The sequence below is a fragment of the Labeo rohita genome, chromosome 22 (genome assembly GCF_022985175.1).
Source record: "Labeo rohita strain BAU-BD-2019 chromosome 22, IGBB_LRoh.1.0, whole genome shotgun sequence".
Taxonomy (NCBI): Eukaryota; Metazoa; Chordata; class Actinopteri; order Cypriniformes; family Cyprinidae; genus Labeo; species Labeo rohita.
The window spans coordinates 58,982,245-59,001,093 of NC_066890.1; the positions used below are offsets into that span (position 1 = coordinate 58,982,245).

At 35.7% G+C, this 18,849-nt stretch overlaps 1 protein-coding gene across 1 annotated transcript in view; it reads right to left on the minus strand.

Moving 5' to 3' along the window:
* The window catches only part of ptprsa (protein tyrosine phosphatase receptor type Sa), a 246,800-nt gene that overhangs the window by 90,543 nt on the left and 137,408 nt on the right, over window positions 1-18,849 (minus strand). The window contains exon 6 of the mRNA XM_051094491.1: window positions 18,428-18,569. Within this exon, the coding sequence (XP_050950448.1) occupies window positions 18,428-18,569 (142 nt within the window). The remainder of the gene's footprint in view (window positions 1-18,427; window positions 18,570-18,849) is intronic.

An 18,849-nucleotide genomic window follows, 5' to 3' on the forward strand; every position in this document is an offset into this window, starting at 1 on the left:
CCCCCGGTTCCTCCATAGCTGTTTACTGCACTGAGGCAATTTGAAGAGACAGGTGACATACAAACACACAATAGATTTTGACAATTCACCCCCTCGCTCTGCAACAGAATCCAGTGTGGCTGATGCCTGCTGTTGTAGGCCAACACAAGCCTTCGTGCTGTTCGTTCTGCTGTAAAGACAATGACAGATAAGGCAGAGGGAAACCTCCCACTTCTTTGACCTGGCATGACTCACATTCTGGCAAAGAAAATCAGACACCGTAGCCCGTGCCAACGGGCACTAGTCAGGCTCTAAGTGTGAAGGTCACATCCTTCGAACCCTTCGAGAGTCGCAAAGGTGTGCCAAGGCTCATGACATTACAAGAAACCCAAGAAGTACCGGAAACTGTTGTTTTTACACGGGCCTTGACACTGAAAGAAAGGATTTGAGCCAATGTTTTGTGCTGTGACCTTTCATTTCCATGTTCAATTATTCAGTGTTGGCTGGGGAAGCATTATGTCTGCCTATCGATTATTAACCAGCGGAGATGGGATGTTTAAAAGTTCCTGCTAGGGGGAAAAGACAGCATTTTGGAGAACAACATTTTGCATTTACTGTAAATGTGATCCACGGCCGGATTATCCATGCCGTGACACCAGAATAGGATTTGTGCAAAGCACACAAATTAAGCCTTAAACACAAGATGAGTAATTTGATTTGAGCTTAATTAAAGGCGGCAAGTGCTGGGGAGTTTGGACTGGTGGTGGGCGACTGACAGCGTCACTGATAGAAATGTCAAAGCAATGCGATTTCTATTATAGAGTCGGTGAAAGAGGTCGAGAAAGGAGCTGCAATAATACCGGTGTCATGGTGCTAGCTCTGCTTATACACGCCGGTAATGACTGCGGGCATATGAATGCAAATGGAAAAAGTGTCTATATTGTCAGCGGGATGCAACAACTGACCCGGAATCATCCACTAGGAAAGGCTCACCGCAAGCACTCCAAAGTAGAGATGTCCTCTTCGGCTAGTAGTAATGGAGAAGGGCTAGAAATAGAATTTGCCTTGCAGATGTACTTTTCCAACGCTCAAATTGGTTCAGGGTCACTTGCTCTGGTAAAATACGAAGGAAATCAGGCAGTAGCGCATGCATATCCGCGCCAAGAGCCCTTAGCCCTGTCCAGCCTGGCTTGCGTTCATGGTAGAAAAAGCCCTAGAGTTACAACTCCAGCATTCCCCACCAAACTGATTACATGATTAGATGGCTATTCTCTCCACAACAGCTTTTTGATATTGTCACAACCAGTCTATTTACAGTTAGGCTTGGGGTCTGGGCATGAGGTTTTTGCTACCTCTCTAGCACTAGCCTTGTGTCATCCCTTAACCCCCCCAAAATTGAAAGGCTTTCAAATAGCTGCCCATTAGACAAAAACACAGCTTTTTCCAATCTCCATCACCATGGATTACAAGTGCTCAATGGTAGCTGAGGTCTTTTTTTTTTACTCTGCACTTTGCAGAAGGCTAATTCTACCTCATAATTCCTTAAAATAAGAACTGGAATGCAATTACAGGCCTCATACTGGGTTTATATCTGGGCGACACTGAAGGCCGCCCCTGGCCTGACTAAGAGGCTGTTAAGCTGCGATGATAATGATGCTGTTATGATGATCAGCGTAGCAGGCTGAGTGCACCGGCCACTTTAGCCAACAGCTGCGCATTCAGTGATTCAACAGGGCACTGAAGTCATCCCTCACCCTCCGCCCCTCACCCCCAAACCCCGAATCCTTTAGCTTTGACATGGGCTTTTACGCCCGCTGTTATTATCTGTAATTGCGTTTAATTGTAGCTTGTGATTTAATGGCATTACGCAAGTGACAGGTGCAAAGCCTCTTAACCTGAGCGGTCAGTTTAGCACAAGTGGATTTGCAGACGTGCATCCGTGGTAATAAGCAAATGAGTTTTGATTGATTTGTGATGATCTCTGAAGCTCATTATCCTTGCAGATTAAAAGTGAAATGGCTGTTGCTGATAAATACGCAACGTATACACAACTGGCACCTTTCTTTTAGAATACATCCGTAGTGACAAATAAAAGAGCGAAACGGCAAATGCTAAGACTGGGTTTGTATGATACCTAGCATTTGCCACTGGGTGTCCATAAGCAAATGAGTTTTAGTTGATTTATGATGATCTCTGAAGCTCATTATCCGTGCAGGTGTAATATTTCATATCGCAGATTAAAAGTAAAATGGCTATTGCAGCTTGTACATCAAAATAAATAGGTAATATATACACAACTGCCGCCTTCTGTTGGGACCGTGGCATTCTTGTTAACAGCTTTATCAACCAGAGACACATTTCATAATTACACAAAGCATTCCTTGATAAGCGTGCGTTTTTAAAAAACGCTCTCCAGCAAACACTTTCCTGCTGATAAAAGTCTCAGGGGCGGCATCAAATTCCGCAGACGTATCCTCCCAAGTATTGGCTATTTTATTATTTTCACTTACAGAAATGATTTAATTTCATCAGTTCCTTAATCAGGTTAACTGATTAGCTCTCGCCACAGCCAGAGATGGCTTTAGAAGCACATTAATATTACAGAGAAACTCGGCTGGGGCCAAAGAGAGAAAAAACGGGATACAAACCATACGGCGGGAAGAGGAAGACGTGCATTCTCAAACGCTGAACTAAGACGACATTTAACTAATCTGTAGCCCCAGCTGTTTGGATTTGAGAGGTGGTCAATTTTATTTCCTTTTTTTTATTTGCTCCAAAAACAGCTCAATTTGCATAACAGGAAGTGCACGAGAGTTTGTGCGCTCACTTGATTAAGTCTGGAAGAGTCACCGGTCACGGTGCTTTGGGTTCGGCTGGCCTGTCACGTCAAACACTGTGCCGTCAGCATGCGCGGCTGCACAGGAGACAGGGACACGAGTGCAGGGAAACGAATAATGGACTGGGTGCGCAGAGAGAGTGAGGGCTGCCGGGTGGAGGCGGAACCACATAATGCTCCATTAAGGAGCGTGAATCCCATTTCTGCCTCTCCAGATATACTATCACAGCCCAGCTTCTGCACTCGGCACCGTGCCTAGCGGTACACGCCAATTGGTATGCCTTAACTTCGCTACAGGATCAAGGACACAGTCTCTGACCATCCCAATTTCAAGAATTTTCTTAAAGTAGAGCAGGCAGAGAATGATGAATTTAAGGCCTTGAACATTTCATATGAGGAAATCATTTATTATTAATTTAATCAATTTATTATTATTGCTACAGTTTACTAGCAAAGTTTCTCAGCGGCGACTCTTCTGGGCTCTTCAGGAGCAGAGCTATTTTATATTAGCATTTTTAATAAAAAAAGAAAAACGTGGTGTTGACTGCTAGATTTCCATCTGGATCAGTAAACCTCGGGATTTCACACAAATTATGCTAATTCACAACCCCAGTCTTAATTATCGCCTCTGTTCTAATAGGACCCAACAGATTCGCAGCTACTGCTGGTAGATTTGTGTTTTACTAAAGGCATAAAAAAAACCCTGAAGCCACAAGTGTATGATTTTACCTTTTATAAAACCAAATATAAGTCTAATAGCCCAAATTTCCCATAAAACACTAAATATAAGCCAACATAAAGATATATATATATATATATATATATATATATATAGATAGATAGATAGATAGATAGATAGATAGATATTATGCCTAATTATCATGTATAATATAAAAAAGAAGCACAGATGTCATCTAATTAGTTTGTAATATGCTACCAAAATGTCATGCACAATACTAAAGATAAGCCTAAATATCATATAAAATACTAAATAGAAGCCCAAATATTACATATAATACAAAATAAACCAAAATATCATGCATAAAACTAAACAAGTCTTAATAAGACAAAATAATAAATATAAGCCCAATTATTGCATATAATAATATGAATAAATGCAAATGTTTAATACAAAAGAAACCCTCCAAAAATATAAAATGTGCAATTACTATAATCATATTAAATGAAAATAATATAAGCAAAAATAAAACATACAATATTAAATAAGCCTAAATAGCATGCATAATATTAAATAGGTCTTATATAAACCAAATTTTCATGTATAATTCTAAAAATAAGAGCAAACATCATGTTTAATACAAAAGAAACCCAAGAATCATATAAAATACTAAATAAACCCCAAAATATCATCAAATAAAATACCAAACATAAGCCCAAATATCATTGAATATACTCAATATGTAACTAAATAGCATATTACAAACTAATTATAAGCCTAAATGTGAGGTATAATAATAAAAAGAAAGACAAATATATTTAATATGAAATATAGCTTCAGGCAGTGATGACAGGCCCAAGCCTCCGGCATTAGGAAAGATATCATGCATATTACCAATTATAAGCCCAAATTTCATTTAAAATGCTAAAAGAGCCCAAATATTACATATTACATAAAAGTAAACTCAAATATCTTGTATAGTACTAAATAACCCTTAGTATGATACAAAATACTATATATAAGCCCAATTATCATGTATAATACTAAGAATAAGAGCAAACATTTAATACAAAAGAAACCTACTAAATAAAAGCCAAAATATAATCATATACACATATAAATATACAGTAGTCAACATTTGAAGTGGATCAAAAATGTTCATCAAAGTTGTCCTAAAACAAGAACAGGTTTAGGTTGTTTTCGTTTTAGGACAACTTTGATGAAAGGTTTTGATTCACTTCAAATTTTGACTACTGTATAAATAAATAAATAAATAAATAAAATATTAAATACAGCTTCAAGCAGCAGTGACGGGCCCAAGCCCCCGTGTCACCACCACCTCGGTGGCATCAGGAAAAATATCATGCATAATGCCAAATACAAGCCTAAAAATCATATAAAATACTAAATGAGTCCAAATATTACATATGATACAAAACTAAACTCAAATATCATGTATAATACTAAGTAAGTCTCAATATGATATAAGATATTAAATATGAGCTCAATTATCATGTATAATATGAATGGGCATATTAAATGCATAATATGCATAATAAGTCTTAATATGAACCTAATTATCATGTATAATACTAAAAATAAGAGAAAACATCATGTTTAATACAAAAGAAATCCAAAAATCATAAAAATGCTAAACAAAACCCAAAATATCATCAAATACCAAACATAAGCTTAAATATCACAGAAAATACTAAACGTGACTAAATAGCATTTAACATACCAATAAAGATCCCAAATATGACGTATAACACCTTTAGTGTTTAGTAGTACTTTTAGTAAATGGGCCCAAGCCGTTCGCTTGCACTGCTGGGTATAACATACCAATTATATGCCCAAATATGATGTACAATAATAAAAAGAAGAATAAATATATTTAATATTAAATACAGCTTCAAGCAGCGATGACGGGCCCAAGCCCCCAGCATCACCCGCACTCCGGTGGCATCAGGAAAAACATCATGCATAATGACAAATATAAGCCTAAATATCATATAAAATACTAAATGCGCCCAAATATTACATATTATACAAAAGTAAACTCAAATATCATATATAATACTAAATAAGCCTTAATATGATGTAAAATACAAAATATGAGCTCAGCTGTCATGTATATTATCACAAATCCCTCCAAAAATACAAAATACTACATAAAAGCCCAAATATAATCATATTAAATGCATAATGAGACAAATGACGGGCCCAAGCCCCGGGGTCACCGTCACCCCGGTGTCATCAGAAAAACAGTGCACAGTGGGCACATGCAAATATTATGCATAATAGTAAATATTAGTCTAAATACTAAGAAAAAGGACAAAAATATTAAATATTATTTAATATTAAATATAGCTTCAAGCAGCGTTGACGGGCCCAAGCCCCCAGCCACCCCGGCATCAGGAAAGATATCATGCATATTATCAATTATAAGCCTAAATATCATATAAAATACTAAATGAGCCCAAATATGACATATGATACAAAAATAAACTCACAATACTAAATAAGTCCTAATATGATACATAATACTGCATTTAAGCCCAATTATCACGTATAATACTAAGGGCAAATGTTTAATACAAAAGAATATGATATAATAACAATTATATAATGCAGAACAGAACATTAAATTCATTTAAAGTAACTTGCGAGGCCGTGGCATCTGTAAGTGATCAGACACTGATTGTTGTGAGATGTGTTTACTGGTGGATCATCGGTGTGTACAGATGCCCCGTTACCCACAGGCGCCCCCCGTTGGGCTTTGATAAAGCTACCATCGCACGGCTCGGTCGGACACTGTACAATTAGGCAGCGGCGTGCGGCGATGTTTGTGCGCAGAGCGTCTGGCTGATGACCGAGTCCAGCTGTTTCTGTCACGCTGACTTATCAGTACCTGAGGAGGTGGAGCGGGACGCGCCGGATCGGATCAGGGGGGCCTGAGGGAGGCGGAGAGACGAGCGAGACGAGCAGCGAGACTGACAGAGATGGATGCGCTCAGCGACACTGACAAGAGGCCCGTTAACTACCTCCCCGTCTGAGATCTCGCTGTTGCTTTGATGCCACGTTTGGGTGACCAAGAGCCCGGATAGTATAGTATCATCAGCCCTGGATTGAGCCTGGAAGCAGCCTTCCTGTGTTTATTTATTTGCTCCGGAAGACCATTAGGCCACTACAAACGCCGAGCACAATGTCAATGAAGCCATTTCCATTCCCGGAGCCATTTCCTGCTCCCGTTCGCTTCAATCGCCGACATTAGTAATGCGTAACGGGACGTCTTCGTGTAAATTAAGTCAAGCGCAAACCCTGAATGTACCACTGTGGTTTTCTTCAAAATAAGGCCCTGATAAATGAGACGTTGAAAGGCAATACACTGATAATGCCATTGTAGATGAGAGGGAAGGGAAACACTTTCTGCTAAAAAACACAAACAGCTCTGCTCATAAAACAACAATCTAACCGTCAAATGAATCAAAAAAAGCTAAAACTGTACTTCAATAAGAAAAAAAAAAAATGTATAGGGAATGTTAAGAAGGAAATTTTTCGCATATATATTTTAAATAAATAGTACAGTTGATTTTATTTACTCATTTGTTATTTGTTTAAAGGTTTATAGTAAATATCTAAAATAAAAATATTTTTTAAATTAAAAAAAAAAATCTCCAAATGTACAATTTTATATGTAGTATTTTCATGCTATTTGCATGTAATAAGATTAATAAGATTAAATACATTTAAAGATTAAATGCTATTTTTTACATGCACATTAAATACATTTAGAATAATGCAGCTTTCTTAAATACGATATTTTTTTATCATTTTATTTATATTTCTAAATGTTTTTTTTCTAAATGTACATGATTACATATATTGTATATGCAAGCATATTCACAAAAAGATTTTTACACTAAAAAACTAATAAAAATAAACTTTTTTTTTTTTTTTTAAACATGTACATTGATTATATTATATTCTGCTATTATATATATATGTAAATGTTATTTTCATTCCCTGACAATTTTGGCAAATGTACCTTAAACATGTTACCTGTTTGTTAGTTTGTTTGTTTATTATATGTATAAAGCACCTTTATAAAAAAAAAAAAAAAAAAAAAATCTATATAAAACCCTAGATTAAATTGTGATTATTTATTTATTTATTTATTTATAAGCTATGCTTATTGTACATTTAGGGAAAAAAAACAAAACATTTTTTTACAAATATTTTTATTTTAGTTATTTACAGTAAAATGTTAAACAAACAATAAATGTATAAATAAATAAATTGTATGTAAATGGTTTTTACATAACCTCTTAACTTATTTAAATATATAAAACTGTTACCAGGGACATTTTTGCATTATGTATTTTAAATTAAATTAATTTATTAAATTAATTTGCTATTAATTTAAAGTACATTTGGAATAATGTAGTTTTCTTAAAAAAATATTTTTATTAATTATTTTATTGATATTTCTAAATGTTTTTTTCTAAATGCATATGCTTACATATATATTTACAAAATTTTAAATAAATATTAATTTATATTAATATTATATATATATATATATATATATATATATATATTTTTTTTTAAATAATACATAATGTCATGTTATATAAATCTGTATTATTTTCAAAAATGTTATTTAAATATAAAGTATTTTAAAATGTTTTAATATGTACACATTTACAAAATCAATCAATCAATCAATCAATAAAAATATATATTTTTAACACTAAATAACTTGAAGATATTTTTTTAAATGCTTTTCCTACATGAACATCAAGCATATTCGCAAAATAATATGGACTGGAAAATAATACAAATAATTTTTTAATTCCTAAATAAATAAAAGGTCATTTAGAACTTAAAATAAATTAAACAAATTAATTAAAAAACAAAGAAATTTAAAAATCTGATAAAGAAAAACACACTACAGCAAAACTGACAAAAAATACCTGCTGTAAGACTGTAAATACAAGACCAAACGCCGCAGCGTGACGTCGCAAAAGCTTTGTATTCGGTGCGCTTTTAGCCGAGCATCTAATTACAGCATCCACAGACTAAATGGCCCGACAGGAGGCTTTTTTGGGGAGGGCAAATGGAAAAACGCCTCAATGGAGCCATTTTTATTATTGCACTTAATTGCAAACGCGGCTCGGGAGGCGCCGGGACTCATGGAAGTGAAACTCTGGCGCAAAACACCGAACAAAGAGTCTGACAGACACCGGAGTGGAGTAAACAAGCATCCGAAGTAAGTTTTCGGTGACTCATCCGTCCGTCTGACTACTTGACGTGAGGATCCCGGCGCTCACAAGCGCATTCAGCTGAGTTAGAGATGCAAACCTGAGTGCTGGAGGGAGCAGACGATGGTTTTGCATGAATGGCAGCGTGAGAGAGAGAGAGAGAGAGAGAGAGAGAGAGATGCCCTTTCAGACGCGCTCGACTTTAAATATTAACAGCTGCTGCTGCTCGGTGTAGTTCGGCCCGGCTAAATCAGTAATCGAGTCAGACACCGGCCGGAGAACATTCACATGCTGCGCTGCAGGAGACAGTCTTTAACATAGAGGAGCAGAATGATAAAATAATGCAGAAATATTGAAAAACACATGGTCAGGATGAATGATATAAATCACTATTAAAAGCCCACAGACATTTTTACATGGCAAAAGCTATAAATAATCAAAATAAATAAATAACTACATAAATTTCTCTTTAATTAAAAAATATTTAATATGATAAAAATATCTACATTAAGCATTTTTACAAAAAAGTATTGTAAATAAATTAATATATGGTCATTAAGAAGATGTTTTTCCCTTACATAGTATATTCATTTAAATACATGCACAGGTTAAAATAAAATAAAATAAAATAAAATAAAACAAAAAATAAAATAAAATAAATTTTTGGAAGTAACTAAAATTATTTGTAAATTCTTTTTTTTTTAAAGTTAAAAAAAGTCTAAATTTACTTTTAACATATTTACAAATATGTTAAAAAAAAAAAAAATCTTTACACATTTACATTAAGTATTTTTGTTTGTTTTTAAATAAATAAAAAACAAAACCTAAATAAATAAAAATGTAAAAATAAATAAATAAATTCTTAATGTTTTTCCCTACACGTACATTAAGTATAGTTTTTGTTTGTTCATTTTTAAATATAATAAAACAAAACAAAACATAAAAATGAAAAATAATACAAACAGTAAAATAAATAAATAAATGAAATATTTGTAATTTCTATGTTTTTCTAAGTGTACTTTTTGTTCGTTTTTTAAAAAAATAAAATATGAAACATAAATAATGTAAAAATTAATAAATAAATAAATTCTAAATGTTTTCCCCTACATATACATAAAACATAAACGTAAAAATAAATATATTTGTGCATTGCAAATGTTTTTTCCTACTTGTACTTCTAGCATATTTACAAAAAATATGTACTTAAAAATAAATAAATCTACATGTTATAAAAAATAAAATAAAATAAAACATAAAAAATTTAAAATAATACAAATAAATGTAAAATAAATAAATAAGTAAAATATTTGTAGTTCCTAAATGTTTTCTGCATTTTAGCATTGTGCTTTTAGCATATTTACAAAAATATGAATTTCAAAATAAACAAATAAAAAATCTCTTTTTCTCTACATGTACATTTAGTATTTTTGTTTGTTTTTATATAAATTGTTTTATACAAAATTCATAAAATATAAATAAAAAATACAATGCACTACAAAAATAAAGAAATAACGAATTTAAGACATTTTATGCTTTTTAACCTCTTGTCACTCTGCATGACAGAGAAACAACAACCTCACAGCGTCCAAAAGAAGAACTAGATCTTCGAAAGCAGAAGTTGAGAGCAACAAATGTGGATGAACTTGACTATTTCCGTCTCTGAAAATGGCCTGAAGGACGGAAACCGACCTTAGTGACTCTCCATCATCTCCCCCAGGACTCCCCATCTCGAGCAAAACAGTGAAAGTTTCTGTTCCGATCCGCTCCAGAGACGGGCGTTTGATGCTGTTCTCCGTCCCGTCGCTCCCCGTGGCCAATCAGGCCTGATTACGGCTCACAGGTTCACAGGATCAAAGCAGACATAAACTCTCGCTTCCTCTTCCGTCCCGAAAGCCCCGAGCGGCGCGGTTCCTCGAGGTGCTCCTTAAGCGACCTCATCAGCGCCGTAAACAATCGCGCGTCACGCAAACGTCTGATTGACAGCGGTGCCGAGGATCAAACGTCGCCGTGATCTCGCAGCCGGATGGGGGAAGTTTGAAGCATGTGAACCCCATTTCCACCACTGTCAATTATCTCCCCACAACAAACAGGAAGTGAGCAGTGTGTCATCATTAGCGGCAGCGTAAACACGAGTCGTCGGCGAGAACAGAGTGAGATCGAGTCCCAGAGCAGGGAGGCTATATAAAGAGACGCTGCATACAAAAATGACAATTAAAAAAAAAACAAAAACAAAGGAAATGTCTTAATATTTTTCCTATGTTCATCACAAATAAAGAAATTGAAAGATAGCAAATAAATAAATAAATAAATAAACAAACAAACAAACAGACTTTTACCATGGACATTTTTGCAAATATATTTTAAATATTATTGCAAATAAATACATAAATAAGTTCCTTCATGTTTATCATTCATATTTACAATAAATATGTAATTTTAAAAAATGATGTACTTTTCTTAAAAATAATTAATTGTATGAATAAATATTTTTAATTTCTACATTCTTATATCTCAGTTATATAAATATTAATAAACTATTAAATATTAAATACTATATTTAAAAATATATTTACATTTTTTATACATACTTATTTTTAGCACTTATATGTACTAAAATGATGTGCCTTTCTTAAAATAAATATGTATGAACAAATAAATGAGTATGTTTACTCATTTCTACATTTTTATATATTTTATATCTTTATATCTCTATTTTAAATACATATTATTAAACTACTAAATATTTAATATATTTAAAATTCTATTTAAATTTTTAAATATTTAATATATTTAAAATGTAAATATTTTTGTTACATTCAGCATGACCATGTAATGAATGAATGAATAAATAAATAAATAAATAAATGCATAAATAAATCATATTTACAATATGTTAAGTAATATTATATATTAAATAAATATTAAATAAAATATTACATTTATTTAAAATATAAAAAAAAATATTTAAAATGAAATATTTTAAATAGAAATATATAAAGAAACATTTTGTATTTTAATAAATAAATTAATAATAAACTATATGTACATTTTCACAAATAAATAAATACATGAATAAACATTAAAAATGTACATTTTTATAGTTTTACATGTATTTATAGATATATTTTTATATTTACTATTTTTAACCAAACAGAAAGCGTGAGATTGAGTCCCAAAGCAGGAAGGCTATATAGATACCAAACGACTCTCTCGCGCTTTTACAGGAAACTGCCGATAATGGATTGTGCGAATACACCGGCGACAGACTCCATGCATTTCAGCAGCTCTTAACGCGGCTAAACAAACGCATTATGCACCGGGGAGCAGCTGAGCGCAGATGGGAATTGCTTTTGTTTATGAGAAGCGGATAGTCATGATGCAGTGGGCAAATACAGCTGCACGCGAGAAACACGGATCTAATCCAGTCGCTGTCGTCTGTCTGATCTTCATTACCAACACAACTGAGAGATAAAACACTGAGAAAGTCCAATCACTTCAGAGGAAGACGTAAACACCCATTACACCCTATGTTTTTTCAGTTCAATATGCATATTACCCAAACACAGGTAAAAATCAACTCCAAAACACAACGTGAAGACGCGCTAGTGTGTAACTGGACTCCATGTGGCCCTCTAACACAGGCCAGTGCTAATTACCGGCTCATATTGAGCGAACGCGGATCAGCCGAAGACGGAGAGATTATTCGGAGAGGACGATCAATAGACGGCCGGGGTTTGCAGGACCTTAAAGAGCGGGAAACCGGACACTAACACAGGAAAGGACATAACCGCAAGCTCGGCTCTTGATAGCAGACACACACTGTGTAAGTCGCGGCCTGTGTCCGCGGCCTCCGGCGCACTGATGTTTTATGACGCACTTTTCACCGCTGGACGCGCCAATTTCCGCCGGAGAACAGCGGGAGCGCTAATGAGCTATGCTCTTTTACTCCAAATCACTCAAGAGCACACTGAGGCTAATACCCACAATCCCCTTGGGCTGGGCATTCAGTGCTGCGGTTTATCAGGTGTGTGGAGAGACGTTTAACCCTTTTGCACTGTAATGAAGTTATGAAAACGGCCAAACACTCTCATAAGTGGACCACAATACCTGAAGTAGATTGATTCAGCATCTTTATGTTATTTTAAACTACTTTTGATGCCACAGTTATTTTCTTTACATCTATATATTAATTTTATCATTTAATTTATCATTATAGAAATTCATTATTCATTATTATTATTATTAAAATGATGTAATCAAATGTCAATGAAAAATGAGTTATTTTATCAATATATTAATTAAATATTATCATATAAATTCAATAATAATAATAATAATAATAATTAAAATGATGTATTTCAATGTCAGTGAAAAAAGGGAGTTATTTTATTTATATTTATATATTATTTATATAAATATTAGAACTATTATTATTATTATTATATTTTTAATATTTTAAAATTAAGTTAGATTTTTATATTATTATTACTATTATTATTATTATTATTACTACTACTACTACATAAATTCCATAAATTGAAATGCAATAAAATATTTGTCAATCGTTGCGTAATTTACTATAAATTATTATTATTATTATTATTAAATAAATTCAATAAATTGAAATGTAATAAAAAATTTGTCAATCGTTGCGTAATTTACTATAAATTATTATTATTATCATATAAATTCAATAAACTGAAATTCAATTAAATTCAATAATATATATTATAATATATATTAATTAATAATGTATATTAATAATATATATATTAATTAAATGTATAAATTATGATTATTATTATTATTATTATTATTTTATTAATAATAATAATAATAATAATAATAACAATAGTTATTTTATTTATATATTAATTATATATTATATAAATCCAATACTACTACTACTACTAATAAAAATGATGTAATTCAATGTCAGGGAAAAAGGGAGTTATTTTATTTACATTTATATATTATTTTTATATGCTAGTAACTATTATTATTATAATATTTACTATTATTAAATTAATTTATATTTTTATTATTATTATTATTATTATTATTTATTAGTTAATTGATTACATAAATTAAATAAAAATAAATAGAAATATTTCAAATATTTTCAATCGTTGTGTAATTTACGATAAATTGTTATAAATTATTATTATTATTGTTATTATTATATAAATTCAATAAACTGAAATGCAATAAAATAAATATAAATATTTTGAATACTTGTCAATTTATTAATTAAAATTATGCAAGTAAATGTCATTGGAAAAGGGAACGTGACGGGGGGGGGACTTGCAGAAAGGAAGAAAGAGCTGTAGGAGAAGGAACAGAGATGGACGACAGAGGAGTAAGACACAGAGACAGAGGAGTGAGACACAGAGACAGAGGAGTGAGGAGACAGAGGAGTGAGACGCTGGTATAGACTGAGCTGATTTCTGCACAGCAGCCCGTATCAAATCTAGAGTGAGACGACGAGATTTCAGAATGGATGAGTCATGAATCGAATTCGGCTGTGAGGATCCACAAAGTGCTGAGTGTCTCTGATCAGAGGCAGTGACACTTCGAACCAGACGTGAGAGAGAAAAGTGACATTAGGATTCCTCAAACTGCACTCGAGTGGGACAAACGAGACATGGACGAATTTGGAAATGGCAGCACGAAAGCTGTGATTAAAAAATGGCTAATAAAAGGGGCTCGGCGGCGAACTACGGGGTCAGAGCAGTCCAATTAAAATGGCGCGAGGAGTGACAGAACAAACGTGGCTCGTCCTGCAGGGTAGCAGCCAATTAAACGCGTCTGATCAAACGGGCACGGGCTGCGGTGAGATCATCCTCTCTGGCGAGCTGCAGTGCTAACGAGTTCCTGCGCCCAGAGTTTGAAGGAGGAAGGGTCACAGCGCGAACTCTGGAAGTAAAGGATGAGATTAGAGATGAGAAGAGGTGAAGCAAGCAAGGAAAACTGACAAAAAGATAAGAATACTGTCTACTTAGGCTTCTGCCTTCTAATAAAGCACTGATGTAGGGCATTTTTCATACGCAACAACTCAAACGGAGCTATTCACACAAGAGATCCAACCCTTGAGTTTCCCATTAGCATGTTGCTATGCTAACAGCACAACTCCCTAATAAGCACCTGCACGTATTAGGTAAAAAGTGCACATGGAACCCTAAAACTTACTATGCATCAATTTTACCCATCCACAAAATGCTACAAGAGTTTCCTGTCGGCATGTTGCTAAGCTAACAGCACAACACTTTAATAAGTATCAAAATACATAGCACACACAATTATGAGGTAAAATAGTTCACCTGCAACCCTAAACCTACTTTGCACCAATTTAATCCATCTACAAAATAATACAAGAGATTTCTGTTAGCATGTTGCTAAGCTAACAGCACAATACTCTAATAAGCATCAAAATGCACAGCACACACAATTATGAGGTAAAATAGTGCACTTGTAACCCTAATCCTAATTACTTTGCATCAATTTTATCAATCCACAAAACATTACAAGAGTTTCATGTTAGCATGTTGCTAAGCTAACACCACAACACTCTAATAAGCATAAATAGGCTAAATAGTGTACTTGTAACCCTAAACCTAACTGCTTTGCATCAGTTTTATCCATCCACAAAAGATGACAAGAGTTTCATGTTAACATGTTGCTAAGCTAACAGCACAACACTCTAATAAGCATGAAAATGTATAGCGCACACAATTATGAGGTAAAATAGTGCACTTGTAACCCTAAATCTACTTTGCATCAATTGTATCCATTCACAAAATACAAGTTTCCTGTTAGCATGTTGCTAAGCTAACAGCACAATACTCTAATAAGCATCAAAATGCACAGCACACAGTTATGAGGTAAAATAGTGCACTTGTAACCCTAAACCTAACTACTTTCCATCAATTGTATTGATCCACAAGACATTGCAAGAGTTTCTTGCTAACATGTTGCCGAGCTAACAGCACAACCCTCGAAAAAGGATCAAAATACATACCACACACAAATATTAGCTTAAAGAGCACACTTATAGCCTTAAACCAACTTTTTTGTAATGATTTTATCAGTCCACAACAGATTCCAAGAGTTTCATGTTAACATGTTGCTAAGCTAACAGCACAACACTCTAATAAGCTTAAAAATACCCAGTAAACCAACATATTAAAATGGTGCACCTGTAACCCTTGTAACCTGTAACATTTTTTATCAGTTTTATTGATCCACAACAGATTCACAGCTTTTCACTAAAAGGTTGCTAAGCTAACAGCACAACACTCTGATAAACACAAAAATACATAACAAATATTAGCTAAAATATTGCATTGTAACGCTATGCCTAACTGCTATGCACCAATTTTATCCATCCACAAAAGATGACCAGAGTTTCATGCTAACACATTGCTAAGCTAACAGCACAACCCTCCAATAAGCATCAAAATCCATAGCATACACAACTATTAGCTTAAATAGTGCACTTTCAGCCTTAAACCTAACCTTAAACCAAAGTTTTTTCACTAACATGTTGCTAAGCTAACAGCACAACACTTTAAAAAGCTTTAAAATACCCAGTACAAAAACACATTCTGTAAAATAGTGCACTTGTAACCCTAAACCTAGTATTTTTCTGTTTTATCAATCCACTCATTTGCTATCTTGGATGGACTTTTTTTCCCCACTGAGCACAAAATATAGCCTGCGCTGCTGCTAAAACTAGCCAACTTGTGCAAAAGCCTTCACATCTGGAGTTAGCCTATGACGCTGACTAAAAAACAGAAGGTTTTGGAAAAAAGCTAATGTTTCGGGAAGGTGGTCTGACACCTTCGGATTTCAGGTTGCACGATGCCAAACCCGTGGCTGTGCGGTCCAGCGTTCCCGCTCTGATCTTTTGTTGGCCAGCACTCTGAACCCAGAGTTCTCACAGCATGACCAGGGGCAAGCTAAGGCCAGACACACCTGAATGTGTAAAGAAGCGTGCGAGCGTCTGACACCTCGCAGGAAGCGAGCAGATGGCAAAACCTGGGCTGCTGTTGGTGTTGGATTCTATGAAGTGCTAGCTCTGGGTCGCTGGTGGACAAGACTGCCAAGAAGGGCTGAAAGCCAGGGTCAGATTGAAGAGAAAAACAGCGAGGCTACAAGAGAAGAAAGCGGAGGAGGGGAGGCGGGGGTTCGACCCACGGAGGCAAAGCAGCGACGGCTGCAGGTGTCTTTGCCTCGATTTTCTCCGAGACTCCTCCAAGGACTCTCAGAGGACTTTGCGACACGGTGGAAAAGCAGATGGCACATCTTAAGCATTCTGCTCACCGCTCTTGTGGGCAGCCAGAAGGCAGCTAAAAACAAACCTAAGCCCCTGGAAAGAGCACCGGCAGATTTACAGCAAAGCCTTCCTGTGTTTTCTCTGCCGCAGGCGGGTGGACACACCCTGAAGACGGCAAGGTGACTGGGTACTTAATGAAGTCACCAGCTTCAGAAGTTGGCCAGGGACAAAATGAAAGAAGAACCCGCTCGAGACCACAAATTGCAGCTGCGACGGTGGACGGTTTAATTGATTTTGATTGATGTCCGCGCAGGCATGCAGGAGCAGAGGCGCTCTCCTTCGGGAGCATGCGGACACATGTGTCGTCCTTTGTGTGAGTGTGTGCGGGGCTTGCTCTTCTGATAAGGCTCGATGTAAATGCAGGCCCACAGCAGATGGGGATGAGAGAGCGAAGGGGGGAGCAGCCGTTTTTTTCCCCCTAGTGCTACCGCCTGTGTTCCTTCCTGAGCCGCATGGGTCTTGCCAAAGCCAGGATTTTCATGTAAAACTGGGCTGCCTACAAAAACCCTCGGCTTGGGTTCGGGCCCAGGAAGAAGCCCGCAAGCTGCCTGCTCCAGCGCTCGGCATTGACAAGGCAGATGGCTAGACCTCAGCGCGCGGGGTACAAACGGATAACTCGATGGTGATGACGACAGAGGTTCTGCGACAGTAAGATTGGGTCACGTTCAAGTTAATCAGAGAATCCTGGTCAGTTTCTCGGTTTGCCGAGATAGTCCTGCAGGGCAGTGTTTCTCAACTCCAGTCTTGGGGATTCCACTAATTAAAACATCTTAGAGTGTTGAATAGGGACATATCGAAGACATTCTGGGAGGTGGGTCCCGAGGATTGGAAGAGGATGCAAATTTGAGGCGGTAGGATCCAATCCAACTCAAGAAGTGTTCACCTACATCCCCAATTTAACACACCCAAACCAACTAATCAAGGTTTTTTCGGGATCACCACACTCTATCAGAAAAAAGGTCCAAAAGCTGCTACTGGAGTTGTATCCTTTTTTTTAAGGGCTGTTTATGCCTTTTTATTGAGAGGCACTGGGAGAAGAGCGGGGAGTGGGAACATCAAAGGACCTCGAGACGGGAATCAAACTCTGGTCGTCGTGAGCGCATTTGCACTATATGTTGGTGCCGACCTGGAGTTGTACCATTATAAAAGGTATTTAGGGTACTAATGTGCACCTTTTAGGGCTAAATAAGGTAAGAGGGTGTACCTGTTGAAAGCATACTAATGCAGTAATGGATTTTGTAGAGTAGAAATTTCCAGGCAGATGAACTTCACAGGACAGGATTGGAAATCCCTGACTTTAAAACAATTGTCAACTCATAAGACTTGGATCTTACCTCTAATGATGGACAGCTTAGCTTGGACACTGATTTCGCCTTCGCTGTTCTCCGCCACACACTCGTAGATGTTCTCGTCTCGAGGTGCCCGAAGAGGCTGGATCCTTAGGACGGCTCCCGCACCTTCGTCAAACTCTATTGTCTGTGTGAGAGGACAAAGACCGAGTCGGTGTATTACACTGAAATGTTTCATTGTAAAACATCAATAGCAGTTGCCTGGTGGTTCAACATTTGGCCTGAAGATACAAAGACATTGAATTCAGTCCCAGAATTGGAAAATGACGATCCCAAGTGCCTCGAGAGCAAGACACTCGATTCCTAGTTGCTCTAGGGCAGGGGTGCTCAAACTTGGTCCTGGAGGGCTGGTGTCCTCCGACCTCAATTAGACACACTTGAACCAGCTAATCAAGCTCTTACTAGGC